This window comes from Octopus bimaculoides, chromosome 5 (genome assembly GCF_001194135.2).
Source record: "Octopus bimaculoides isolate UCB-OBI-ISO-001 chromosome 5, ASM119413v2, whole genome shotgun sequence".
Lineage (NCBI taxonomy): Eukaryota > Metazoa > Mollusca > Cephalopoda > Octopoda > Octopodidae > Octopus > Octopus bimaculoides.
In genome coordinates this window covers 72,118,093-72,133,008 of record NC_068985.1, presented here as the reverse complement: position 1 = coordinate 72,133,008, position 14,916 = coordinate 72,118,093, and the positions used below count along the sequence as shown (strand labels likewise).

Here is a 14,916-nt window from a genome sequence, read left to right as displayed (position 1 = left end):
TATATATATATATTAAGATTTTACAGAAGATACTTGATATCACCACAAACAATATTTAAAGAAACATTTTCCAAAATTTTTAAAAATCTTTAATAACTTTTAGGAAACACTCTCTCTAGAGCTGCCCAGGTTCTGTGTCTGTTTTGACACTGTTTCTAAATTAGGAAGGGCATACAAAATAGACACAGAGCTGGCCAGCTCTTATCAAACCATCCCACCCATTCCGGCAGATGTTAAATGATGATGATCACTATATATATATATATATATATGTGTGTGTGTATGTATGCATGTATGCCATTTGCATCACAAGACTCCGGAAGCCATGTTTCCTCTACATTTCTGGGACCAAAACAATATTTTCCCTGTATTAGTTGTTGGGTTGCTACCCAAATATGTTTGTTGAAATGACCAGCCATAAAAATATGTCACTGTCATTCATGATCAAGGTTATTTACAAAAGGGCTTTGTAAAATCTGTCCTTTTGTTCATCTGCCAGTCCCAATGACGAGAATATGCAGAAATAAATGGTGCTGTCATATTTTTCAAGACTAGACTAAACTTAATTATCCTACCACACTCTAACTACCTCGATCATCTTATCTACCTATTTCTCTACCAAAAGTATGCCTACACCTCCCACACCATCACTATTGCCTTCTCAGAAAAAATTATATCTTTGATCCTTGTCCCTGAGATATCTGGCTGAAGCTCTCCTTCATCTTATCTCTTGCATGCAGCACACCTCTGTTCTAACATTTTAACAATATCACTTGATCTACCTTTCATCATACCTATAAAACACACCTGTACTGATCAAACGAAATAGTCAAAGATTACTGTACAAAGATATAATACTTACAACATATCCATTGATGTCACCATATCGGTAAGGACGTGGTGGCGGTGACCATCGCACTGACATGCTACTGTCTGATAGCCAATGAATAACAATATTTTCTGGAGCTGCAGCAGGTGCTAAATAGAAAAATAGAGAGAGGGTTAGAGGGAGGCATTGTGATAAAATTAATCAAATAAACAGACCAAAGTGAAGAACTCTGATTCAACTTCTGTACTGTACATGATCTTCAAATGAATTGATCCCAGTACTTATTGTTTTAAGTCATGTATTTTTTCTATTGGTTTCTTTTACCAAACGATTAGGTTACAGAAACATAAACACATAAGCACCGGTCATCAAGCAGAGGTGGGGGACAAACACAGACACAAAGACAGCCACATGTCTATGTACACAGCATGCTTCTTTAAATTTCTGTTTATGAAATCCACACAAAAAGCTTTGATTGGCCCAAAGCTATAGTAGAAGACACTTGCCTAAGGTATCACACAGTGGGACTGAAATCAGAACCATGTGGTTGAGAAGCAAGCTTCTTACCACACTGCCATACCTGTGCCTATGACAGTAAAGTGTAATTTGAGAGGAATTTCTCTGTTATTTCTAATAGTTTCAATAACTCCCATTGGTTCACTGTTTATTTAGTAGTTGGTGTCCGCAGCAAAAGAAAAGGAAGGCAAAGTGGAACCCCTCCAGTGTCAATTAGGAGTGGTTGGGTGCAGATATAAAACTAATTAAAGTTGTATATGTAAATTTGATTTTCATCATCTTTTTCTTTTTTTGAGAGAGACACTGCTGACCTAATCTTACAGATTACATGTTTATCTTTCTACAGACATTGGCAACTATTCAAATATTGGTAACAACACCAAACAGTAGTAGTAGGTGGAGCGACAGCAAAAATGATTATAGCAAAAGTGATATATCATGGTTCTTAATTCTGTAAGTGACAGAGGTTAGAGGTGAATATGGGTGTATTTAAAGGGAGGAAGAAGAGGATATTTAGGCTAATCAATAAAATAGAATGCATACAGAGACATACTCTACTGAACAAACACATTGACAGACATAATAAAGTACAAATACATAGCTAAATACACACACACACACACACGTGATAAACACACCCTTACACATATTCTACTGGTTTAAGCACCACTGTGTCCAATAAATAGCCCTACCAGTGTGTGGTAGATGATTGAAATATTACAGATTAAAAAAAATATATCTATATAATTATCTAGCTTCTAGTCTTCCATTCATGGGTTCATTTTAACCTTTCAGCACTTTGGAATCTATAAAATTTCAATATTAATAATACAGAGCCAATGGGACAGTAAAGAAAGCTTCATTTTCATATAATATGCATAAATAAGCAGATATATTTTTTCTTCTGATTTTTAAAGAATTAATCTCATTTTAATCCTAATGGATTCTGCATAAACTCTATGAACTAAGACAATTAACTCAGCAAACAAAACTCAACAAATAAAGCAGTTTACACTCCTATTTGATACTATGAGTGGGCACTCTGTGCTGTTGATGGTTTGGGGAATAATGAATTTCTCTTATGTAAAAAAATAACAATTACGGATTGGTGACAGGAAGAATATATTTTGTCATAAAATCCTGTCTCAAATATGATAACCAACTGAAGCATGGGAAAATGGACTCTGAATAAACGAATGATAATTATATCTTTGATCATTTACTTGTTTTAGTCATTAGGCTGTGGCCATGCTGGGGTACTGCCTCGAAAAATTTGTAGTTGAATGAATTGACCCCAGGACATTTTTTTTAAGCCTGGTACTTATTCTATCAATCTTTTTTTTACCAAACCACTAAGTTATGGGAACATTAACGCACCAACACCAGTTGTCAAGAAATAGTGGGGACAAACACAGACGCAACGACACACACACACACACACATATATATGATGGGCTTTTTTCAGTGTCCACCTAACAAATTCACTCACAGTGCTTTGGTTGGCCTGAGGTTATAGCAGAACACACTGCCCAAGGTGCCATGTTGTGAAACTGAACCTGAAGCCATGTGTTTGGGAAGCAAACTTCTTACCACACAGCCATGATATATACACACACAAGCTTAGGGTGAGGTTGGGAAGTTGGAATGTGGGCAGTCTGCATGGAAGGGGAACTGAGGTGTGTGAGGAATTGAGGAAGAGGAGGTGGATGTGTGCTGTGTGCAGGAGGGGCCAGGGGACAAGATTTGTAGGGGTCAAGGCAAGAAGGTACAAGTTGTGGCAGTTGGGAAATAAGAAGGAGATTGGAAGTGTGGGAGTTTTGGTGAAGGAAGAAATCTTTGAGAAGGTGGTGGAGGCCAGGAGAAAGAGTAACAGAGTGATGATAGTAGTGATAGCATTTGAAGAAGAAGTGGTGAGGGCAATTTGTGGGTATGGTCTGCAAAGTGGAAGAACAGTTCTTTGATGAAATGGCGAATGAGTGGGAATTACAAAAAGTAGACGAATTGGTTTTGGGCATGGGTGATTTTAATGGACATGTTGGGAAATGGATCCAGGGCTTTGAGAGTGTGCATGGGGGAAACAGAATTGGGGAGAGAAATGTGGAAGGAAGGATGCTGTTGGATTTTTGTGATGAGAAAGAGTTGTATGTGGCAAACATGTGGTTAATGGAAACAGAGAAAAGGAAGGTGACTTTCAGTGCAGGAAAGAATGAGACAGAGATTCATTTAGTGTTGGTTTGCAGGAAAAACAGAAAGTATCTGAGAAATGTAAAGACAATACTTGGGGAGTTGCAGCACAGGTTGATGGTTGCGAACTTGGAAAAGAGGAAAGTTAAAAAGTGTGTGAGAAAGGGAACTGTTGAGAGGAGAAAGGTGTGGAAACTGAAGGAAGAAGAAATGAGAGCAAGGTTTGAGGAGAGAGTTCGGGAGTTGGTAAGCATTGATGCACAGGATTTGTAGAAGTCTTTTAAAGAAGGGGTACTAAAGGTATGTGATGAAGTGTGTTGAAGGACGATGGGTAGGAGAGATCGAGGAGATATGTGGGGGTGGAACGAAAAGGTGAGGGATGTGATAGCAAGGAAGACGGAGGCGCACAAAGCTTATTGTAATAATAGAACTGAGCAAATGAAGGCCAGGTATAAAAACATGAAAAATTGTGCAAAGAAGGTGGTTGCGAGATCTATGAGGAAGGAGGCTGGTGGTATAGGCATGTATTGAGGAGGGATGAGGAGTATGTTCTGAGGAGGGTGCTTTGAGTTTGAGGTAAATAGACTGAGGAAAACATGGAGGGGGAGATTGGGAGGGTTGGCTTGAGAAGGGGGGACATCCAAAACAGGGCAAGATGGTGTGAGGGCAGGTGATATGGCATTGAAATAGATCCGGCCACCCCCGTTAATGGGGACAAAACCTGGATTTAAAACACTGGATGGGACTGGAGATTATATATAATGTGTTTATGTACATATATATATATATATATATATATATATATATATATATATATATATAAGTCAGTAAATGGTGGGGTTGTGTTAACCACATGTGGAGAAATAATAGGAAAATAAAAAATAAAATAATAATAATAATAATAATAAGGCAGAATGCTAAACTTAAAGCATATTTTAATATAGATGTGTATAAGGAAGATTAAAAAGGATTTCTAACCGGCTTTCATTACATGGCAAATTTTCAAGAAGAGAGAAAATGAAAATGTTTTTTACAAAAAAATAAAAAATATATGAAAAAATAAATATACCAATACATTATATTGTCTTTGGGCTTTTAAAGTTCAATGGTAATCCATGTAGATAATTGTTAGAAAGATTAGGATGCATGTATTTAAGATTAGTGTTCTGTTTAAAAAAGGCTGAGAGTTTATGTGTCAAACAGGAAGTGTGGTGTCAAACAGGAAATGTGGTGTTAAACAGGAAGTGTGGATAAGGGGAGATAATTCTGCGGGTTTTATATTCTTTAGTTGGAGTCCTGGACTCTTTGTCAACAGGAAGTTTATGTCTGTTCTTAGTGAAACAAGAAGTAAATTTATATGTATTTCAATGGGTAGGCGAGAGAAGGGAATATGGTCACCGAGGAGTTTGTAAGTTAAGAAGCATTTGGTATTTCTCTATAAAAAGATTCTCCTTGTTGATTCTTTCTTGTGTAGAGATTCTGTCTTAACATTGATAGAAAGGGAATATAAGAAATTTAGGGTTTTTATTTCTGGCGCAAGAGTCTACACATATATGTCTATGGTATACGTATGTATATATATATTATATATACATATATGTCATAAAAACATTATCACCTACAATAAATATCCTTATGAATACAAACACATCTGCAGTCACTGCTGCTACTGCCACCAACACCACCACCTATACAAACAAGTATTTCAAACATTTTATAAAGAAAGAATTTGCAGCTTACCTCCTTCGTTGGTGTGAACCTTAATGGGATTACTGCACTGAGAAAATACTTTGCCTCCATATGCACGAATGCATATCTCATACCATGTTTGACTGTAAAGGTTTTCGATAAGATATGAAGTAGCCGTTGGGTCTTGTACTGTAATTGTATGGATCTCGCTATTGTGCTTTGAGCGCCGGTATTTAATTTTGAAACCATCTATAGCACTGTGACCTTTCATAACCTGTAAAATGCAGTAAATGAAAGACATTTAATGCATTCATCACCATATTTCTAATGGAATATAGACACTGAGCATAGTAGTGCCTTTGAAATTTTTTTAAGGATACTGAAACAATTTTGCTTCACTAGAAATATTGATGACATATTTATAGTGTGTCATTTACAAAATACTGTTTTTAAATTAACCATCCTGTAGTCATTAAATAGAATATATATCATGTTTGTGTGTGAATAGTCAAAAAAAGGTAATCAATATTTACTTTTAATCTGCAAATGTGAAAAATCTGAGGTAAAAATATTCTGATCTTGGACTGGACAGGCTTATAACATAAAGCTTAAAAATTATTGGTCTATAAAAATTTCAATCTATTTTGAAAATATTCAGGAATTTCAAAGGATTTAGTAAAATAACTTTGTCATTATTAAGCTGGTGTTTAGAATATAACATAAAATGTTCTTATATAAAATTATGATGGAAAGCATTAATTTAAATGTAAAGTCAGGCAGGTTGGTATTAAAAGGGTTAAATAGGACCACTTAGTGTAATGTTGAAATAAAAACAGGAAGTAAACAAAGATAACAGATATTGCAAAAGAAAAAAAACCCAAAAAGCTTAGTGCTGTGAATGTACTATTTGAGGCAGTTGTTTAATCCTCTTGTCAGAACTGATCAAGCAGATTTACAATTAGAGACTTTCATGCCATAACTATCCCATCTTTTTGTACATCGAGATTGAAGCTGTCCAATATGATATTCTTTTTTTAAGACGATAAGGTTTAATTTGAAGAAGATTTAAATGCTATTTCTAACAAGTCAAGGTATAAAGATTTCCTCATTGGCTTGGCCTCTGTGTGTGTGTGTGCATACGTAATTTGACTATGTATCTTTATATGTATAAGTATACCTTGTAAGTAAAAGTATACTGATGTATATTAGTAAAACATAAATACAAGTGAATAGACTGGAAAACCAATGTTCTTCATGAAGTTCTTTGCAATATGTATTCTTCACCAAGCTACACATGCTTTCTTATTAGTGTTGCAGTCAGAAGTTCATTAAACTTATGACTCGCTCACTGGAAACCTGTAGCTGATGTCATTATTTTTCGCAAATTGCAATGCGAAATAAGTAATAAGAAATGAGAGGCTATGATGTTTATGTGTTTCCCAAAGAACAAGAATGACACAAATGAAATAACTAGAATTGGGAATTAAAAAGGAGATCTTTGACTAAGTTCACAAGTATCTTCAATTGTATGGCAGGTTTTTTTTAGTGTGACATAGTATATGAAATATAATCAATGTATTTATGCATGGATGTGTGTAACACTTACCTGCCAACTGACTTTGATGGCAGATGGTCCAGATGCTTCACCTTGAAGAAGGTTAACAACAATTCCTCGTAAACGTTGCTCAATTTCTTCCTGTGTGAAAATTGCACTACCTCTGCGACCTGTACACAGATATAAAACAAAGTGTATTTTTAATGAGAAAAAGAATGATTAACTTATAAAAAAGAATTACAGCAGCAGCAAAATAGCTGGTAAAGTGGGCTGAACAATAGATACTCTAAGTGTAATGATCCCACTTGAGTTATGCAGATATTTCCTTCTCATTTCTGCTATTAGAAAAGATGCAAGCCAATGATCAGTCCATTGAAAGTCCATAACCAATAATACAAAATGCCTGATATCAAATAAATATACAAAAATATGAATATACAAAGATATTTATACATATCACACACACACACATATATATACATGGATTGGTTGGTGTTAGGAAGGGCATCCAGCTGTAAAAGCCATGCCAAAACAGACACAATAGCCAGGTGTAGTCTTCCATCTAGCCAGCTCCTGTCAAACCATCCAGCCCATGTCAGCATGGAAGACGGATGTATGATGATGATGATATATACATACACACACACACACATATATACACATACACACGTGTGTGTATGTGTGTATTTGATAAGTTCATTGCGTTCTATGAGTGAGGTCAATGAAATGAAAATACCACATTTGAAAAACAGTTTAGGGTGGGTAACAGGAAAAGCCTCCAGTTGTAGAAAATCTTGCTCCCTATCAGCGTGGAAAAATAGACATAATGATGACAATGATGATGATAAAATGTATGCATGTGTATATGTTAACAGCAATGCAGATATAGTTGAATGGTTAATAAGTTCACTTCATAAGCATGACATTCAAGGTTTAATGCCACTGTGCAGAAGAACCTTGAGCAAATGTATTATATCATAGCCTTGGGTTGATCCAAGACTTGTGAGTAAAACTGAGCAGACAGAAATTGCATGGAAGCTTGTTGGATGTGCTGGGACTATATAATTCAAATGGCTCAGCCTTGCTGCACATAGTAATAGTGATTCAATTTGAAGCCTGTATTAAGGGGACAAGTGTCTGTGGAATGCTCAGTAACTGTCACTTTAACCCTTTAGCATTCAGATTACTCTTTCAAATGCAATGTCTATTTATTCACCTTGTTTTGAATTAGTGAAATTGTAGTAATGGCTGATGCTGGTGTCACATAACTGGCATCTTCACTTTCTTCTGTATCTATATTGAGTGACAATGAGGTATGAGGCTTAGTGGTTAGGGTATTTGACTCATGATCATAAGGTTGTGAGTTCAATACTTGATGGTTCATTGTGTCCTTCAGAAAGACACTTTATTTCATGTTGCTCAAGTCCACGTGGCTGGCAAAAATGCATGTAAAAAGCAGCCTTCGAATACTGGGCCTCACAGAAGCAATGATAAGAAACCAAGACCTTTGGTGATATACTGTGCTTGAGAACACCCATCAAGCCAAGTTAAATTGTAGTTGCAGCTGATGCCGGTGTCACATAACTGGCATGTAAAAAGCATTCCTTACACTATTGGAGTAGTTGGTGTTAGGAAGGGCATCCAGCTGTAGAAACCATGCCAAATCAGACTGGAATCTGGTGCAGCTCTCCAACTGACTAGTTTCAGTCAAACCATCTAACCCATGCCAACATGGAAAGCAGACGTTAAACGATGATGATGATGATAATCATGCATTATTTTCTATCTTTGAAATTTCAATGATGTGATTATATATTTTTAGAATGGCATTGTAGAGTAGGTGTATGAGATGGGATCTGGCTGATTTGAGTATAAAACAAATAAGACATTTGGGCTGGATATAACTGGTTTAAAATGTTAAAGAGTTAATTCATTGGCTTAGTAGTTCAGTGGATTAATCGAGGGGAATATTTATCATTGAATCTGATACAAGAGGATCTATTTATTTTATTTATAGTTGAAAAGGTTTTAACTGAGAGAAAAAAATTTATATCTCCTGAATGAAATGACATTTATTACTTTGTTGATCACTTTTGTAATCTCAAACATTCAGCCTGCAGGGTGGTTGAGTATTCCAGAGACTACAAGAAATAGAAGAACATTGAGCAAGGAACTAACAAATTTTTCTCAGTATGCTACAAAAACCATTCAAAGAAACCAGAGATAGCGTGCATGGGCAGACTGATGTGTTCCATGGCACAGAATGGTTTTAAAGAAAGAAAAAAATTAAAACATGGCTATCTATAAATAAAAATATTATCAAATATATGAACATAGCATGTAAAATAGGAGGAGAAATAAAAATAAAAGAACAATAGAAACTAAAAACATACAAAAGACAAAGCAAATATTTATACATTTGAGATTAAAATAGTCAACTAATGCTGAAATTAAAAAATAAAATGAAGGCAAACATGGTTGGAAAACAAAAAACAAATAAGAAAAGCTACAACAAAATACAAAACAACTCCTCCTCCCCCTCTCAAAAATAATCCCTACAAAAAAAAAACTAAAAGAAACTAGTGAGAGTTAAGGCCATTTGCTAATATCTAATATCTAAACAGGACAATTAATGTATGGTTTTTGTTTTGTTATTGACTTATTTAAACTGCAAGTGTTTTGCTTTCTAATAAAGACAAATGTATTTTTGTATTGATGTAACACAAGACAAACATTGTAACATATGGATTGGGAGTAACAGATGAAAATACAGTCAAAATAAAAAAGATGGTTTTGGGGTTTTGTTTGTGTTTTCAAACACATTTAAAAAAAATTTATTGTTGCATAATTCATGAAATGAATGATGCAGGAAGAACAAGGGTTGTGGTGGAAGGAGGCAAAATGAATTAACAAATGGGCATAGACATGGCTGTGAAGATAAGTAGGAGTCTACTTTGCAGTAATGTAGGTTCTGGTTCAATCCTACTGAGTGTCAGCTTGAACAAGTATCTTCTACCATAGCCTCGGGCTGCCCAAAGCTTTTACAGTAAAATTTTGTAATTGGAAACTGGACATAATGCAGGTGAATGAATGAATGTGTGTGTGTGTGTATAGATATGACATTATCATCATTAAACATGACAGCATGGAAGGAGCTTACATACATTGGACATGAAATGACAAATCAGAAGACTGCCTTAAGTGATGTCTGTTTTGGCATGGTTCCAATAATTAGATGTTCTTCCTAATGCCAACCACTTCACAGAGCATGCTGGGTGCTTTTTATGTGGCACTAGCAGCAGTGAGGTCACCAAGATACTTGCAAGACAAGATTCCCCAAGTGAGTGCAAGAGATAGTAGCACTGAGGGAGGTGCTATTTGTGCATGGTGATGAGGAGACACACACACACTCATGAAATATAATTTTATATCTACAATGGGATTGAAACAAACACCATTTGCTTGAAAAGTAAACTTCTTAACCACACAGTCAAACAAACAACAGCATTATAAAACTATTATACATATATAATATGTATACACTGAATATTTGAACAATATTTTTTATACAATTTCCAATATTTAATGATAAAAATACAATAGGATTTTTTAAACATTAAATAGCTGTGGGAGTAAACTGCAATAGAATAAGAATGAAAGGGAGTCTATAGACAAAAAAAAAAAAATAGTTGAGAACCACTGTCCTAGACCAAAGACCACATTTTATCCATATATTACTTCCATATTTATGAATTTTGTAAAATGTCTAAAGTTTATGCAAACAGAACAAGAAAAATTTTGCAAGCAAAAAAAAAAAAAAATGAAAAAAAAGAATTCAAAGAATAGTTTCATTAGAGTAACATACCTTGAGTTTCAACCATTCTAGATAAAGGACTTGGAGGACTAATTCCATGGGCATTCCGAGCTCTCACCAGGAATATATAATTTCTGTTGGGTTTCAGCTTCCGTACTGTGTAACTTTCTAGCGATATGTCATCAGCTGCTGTTACCCAACCCTGCAGAAGTTTGAATCATTATCAAATTTATTATTATTATTAACAATAGTAACAGCAACAAAAAAATATTCTTAGCTATAATTCAACAGGTAAGGGCAAACACAGTAGCCATTGAAATTGCCATTTCTTTGTGTGTGTGTATGTGTGTGTATATATATATATATACACACACACATACATTGTGTTCCTTTCATTTTTTTCTTGCCCCTCCTTTATTCTTCTATCCCTCTGCCTCTACCTCTCTCTCTTCTCTCCCCACGTGACCAGAGTTCGGCCAAGCCTGACCTTTCTTTCTTGGTTCAACTACCATCTGTGCAACATCTATATTCCTTCCTGTGCTTGTCAAATCTTATGTCCCTGTCGTAAGGCTTTACTTCCACACATGCCAGCTTAATTTAATTTGTCCTTAGTCGAAAGACACCTGTTGTTATGTCCTGTTATTTGCGTTTGTATTTGTGTAACATTCTCCATTTTTTTTTCCGTCCTTGTTTTTGTATACATTCACTGCTTTCTTCCAAGGAATCTAATGCTCTTAGCTTAGTTTTTCCTTGGGGCTGGCCAGATTGGAGCAATCTCGAGTATAACTGTAATTACAAAGATAATCTGGAACTCGACTGAAGAGAGAAAACTCCGAATGACCCATCCATGGTGTCTTTGTATCATCTGTCTGGATGTTCTGTTGTCCCTTTTTTGTATCACCTGTCTGGATATTTTGCGTACTAGTCCCATTTTTGTGTCTATATATATATATATATATATATATATATATATTCTCACACTGAGAAAACATATATACAGTCAAACCAGCTCCATAATAACAGATACCATTTCTACCATCAGCAGCAATGTCTGAAGATAGTTTCAAAAGAAGTTCAACAGATGGTGAAAGAGGATGGATATGAAGGAAACTATACAACAGATAAACTATAAATCAGCTGTTACTATTTAGCTCTCAGATTGGCTCTGATTCAATAGATAGACCTATGCTCAAAGGTATTCCATCTGTGACCATCATGTCTTTTTTTCTTTTGAGAGGGTTTATAGTATCTAATGTACATCTTTTAGTGAGACCATAGAGTGTAACTTGAGAGATATTGTTGCTATTTCTAGCATGTAGAGCACATAAAGGATTTCTTATATGCTTGACATACAGAAATATATCACATCAAGTCTTGAAGTGATACATTTAATATATCACATTAAAAGAGAAAAGTGTAATCTAAGGAAGATTCGGCAGCTATTTCTAGCAGAATGTATGACCTAATAGATGCTTTCTCATCCTTCTGTCAAATAATCTGTTTTTTAAAGGGTTGAATTGAAGATCTGGTTTGTTTTCAAAGCATATCAAACAATCGCAAAGCTTGTTTGTCCTGTTTAGAAAGTCAGTCTGTGAATAACAGTGTGATTTGGCTGTTATTTCTAGCTGAACGAATGACATACAGGACTTCCCTCTAGCTCATGTATCCTGCTTTATCTGTTCATTTTCAAAACAACAGGGTGCTCCTCGAGACAGAGGGAAATTTGTCTGCTATTTCTAGGATGATAAACAACCACATAGACATCTCACTTTTGCTTGTGTGCACTGACAATTATGTCCTCTTTTTACAACAGCAGAATGAGAGTTGAAGATTTGACTGTTATTTCTAGCTGAATGAGTGACCACCAAGAAGCCTTATTACTGGCTCATGTTTAAGACAGTGGGTTAGATATCTGGTTTAAAAACAGGTTCATAAGATCCATTCAAATGGAAAAAGGAATCTATTTTTGAAGATGCAGCAGAGCATGTATGGGTGATAATAATGAAGATTGAAGAGACATCCTTGCTGTTGTACATTGATTGCTCTTGTGTGAAAGGATAAGGATTATCTGTCAATGAAGATTTCTTAATCAGGAAGATAATTTTATATGAAAATCAGTGAAGAGTTTTAACGGATAAAATCCTGTTTTAAATAGCTTAAAATTCACTCTTTTTCTTTCACCCTTTCCATCATCACGGAAAAAAAAATATATAAACAAAAAAGTCACGCTCAGCAACCAACCCCACCCAGCCACCCATCTATTCATTATTACCACAGTCACCTCAATCATTACCACTATGACTGACTAACCAGCATCACCAGTATCATCATCACCACCACTACTACCACAACAAATACTATTGCCATGATCCCAACTACCACTACTACAACCTCACAACAATTATCACTACTACAAACACCACCACCATCACCACATTTTCCACCTTTAGATTTTACAAATCTTCAAGTCATTACCCCCACCCCCACCACCACCACTACTTTTACCACTGCTGCCACCACCACTGCCATAAGTCCAAAATCCAATCACCTTACTCCATTTGCATTTTACACTTCTTTATCCCAATTTTTTTCTTTTATGACTTTGTTTTATCTTATTTTAACTCTTTTTCCCCCCTCATTTTTTCAATTCTTCTTCTCCTTCACATTGCCATTTATTCCCCCTTTTTCCTTTCTTTTTATCGTTCTTATCTTCCTTAACCCTTCCCAAATTTGATGCTCATCACTCAAGAGTCGATAAGATAAATACCAGTGATGCTATCATGTGTCTCTCCCTCTGAAATATGTGGCATGATGCTGGTGTTAAAATTTTTTTTTACTATCATAAACAGATATACAGTAAGGGAAATGACAGTAGATAGAAATATTGGTAGAGTACCTAACGAAATGTTGGTAAAACAAATGGACAAAATATTGGAAAAGAAGAAAACACTCTCTGTGGGGCAGAAGACGAAATATTGGTCAGGGTGATCCTGGATTTGTAAGCTTCTTTGATTGGCCCGACTGGAGAATCTCAAGAATTAGGACAGCATCAGCCATTATCATTTAATGTCTGTTTTCCATGCGGGCATTGGTTGGATGGTTTGACCTGAGCTAGCAAGCAGGCGAGCTGCACCAGGTTCTAATCTGACTTGGCTTGATTTCTATGGCTGGGTGCCCTTCCTAACAGCAACCACTTTAGAGTGTACTGGGTGCTTTTTACATGGTGCCAGCATGAATGCCTTGATGTGGCACTGGCATGGGTGCTATTACGTGGAACCAGCACAGATGATTTTATGTGGCACCGGCACTGAGCTCTAGCAGGTCAATCTTCTTCAGAAGGGGGAGCAGCATTAATTATCCTGCTGTGGAGGACAAGTCTTGCGTACTTCCAAGTGTTCACTTATTTGAATATCATATATACTTTTTATTGTATCTCTTTTCCTCCTACCCATCCTCCTTTTTACATCACCTCCTCCTGTAAATTGTAAACTGCCCTCCTCAACAGATGCCACTGTGGAAAATAAGAAAAACAAATTGTTGTCATCTTCATCGTCATTATTATATTATTACTGTCATAAAGCTATGACAAGCCATTTTAGTTAGCAGAGGATGTTGTCTTAAGGTTTGGTGACGAATCCCCTTAAAATTCCAAGAATCTTTCTTGGCATACTAGCAGAAGACAGGACAACACTTTTCTACAGGTCAACAATTCCAATATCATTCAGGCATCCTAGGCAGATGTCTGGGTGTTGTGCCAAGTGCACTAAATTACTACAGGTAAAATTGTCACTTTACTTCATCTGTCTGACTTGGTCCTCATATTTATCAATTTCTTTGGTATTCACTCTATAAGTCTATAATTTTATACTTTTTTTTCCATTTTTGTCCTCAATATTATGGTTAATCCTTTTTTCTCTTTTTGTCCTTCAATATTATGGTTAATCTTCTCGGAAAAATCCCATAAATCCAGAAATTATCATCCACCATCACAACCTCAAGCTCATGTTCATGACACTTTTCAATCACTTTGAACCCACACACTTTGCTATCATCCCAATATTCTCTTTTACTGACACGATCATCTCAATTTTCTCTTGCTAGCTTACTGCATTCATTTAAGAGATGATTAATAATTCTGTCTCTTTTTCCAGATTCTGAATTTGTAACAGTTTTTTACATTCTTATAATTTTTTCATACATATCCCTGAAACCAGTAAGACTGACATAATTTATATACATCTTAACTGCAACTAGATGGCAACAGGAAAAACATGAACTGGGAAAGAATTTCGGAGGGATAATATTTTGGGGAGCAAGGACTGGATATTG

At 35.6% G+C, this 14,916-nt stretch overlaps 1 protein-coding gene across 6 annotated transcripts in view; it reads right to left on the bottom strand.

Moving 5' to 3' along the window:
* The window catches only part of LOC106876215 (roundabout homolog 1), a 336,558-nt gene that overhangs the window by 251,253 nt on the left and 70,389 nt on the right, over positions 1–14,916 (bottom strand). For all 6 annotated transcript variants that reach the window (XM_014924686.2, XM_014924677.2, XM_052967770.1 and 3 more), the window contains exons 9-12: positions 10,639–10,789; positions 6,825–6,943; positions 5,270–5,492; positions 863–978 (exon numbers count right to left, since the gene is read on the bottom strand). In XM_014924686.2, the coding sequence (XP_014780172.1) occupies positions 863–978; positions 5,270–5,492; positions 6,825–6,943; positions 10,639–10,789 (609 nt within the window). The remainder of the gene's footprint in view (positions 1–862; positions 979–5,269; positions 5,493–6,824; positions 6,944–10,638; positions 10,790–14,916) is intronic.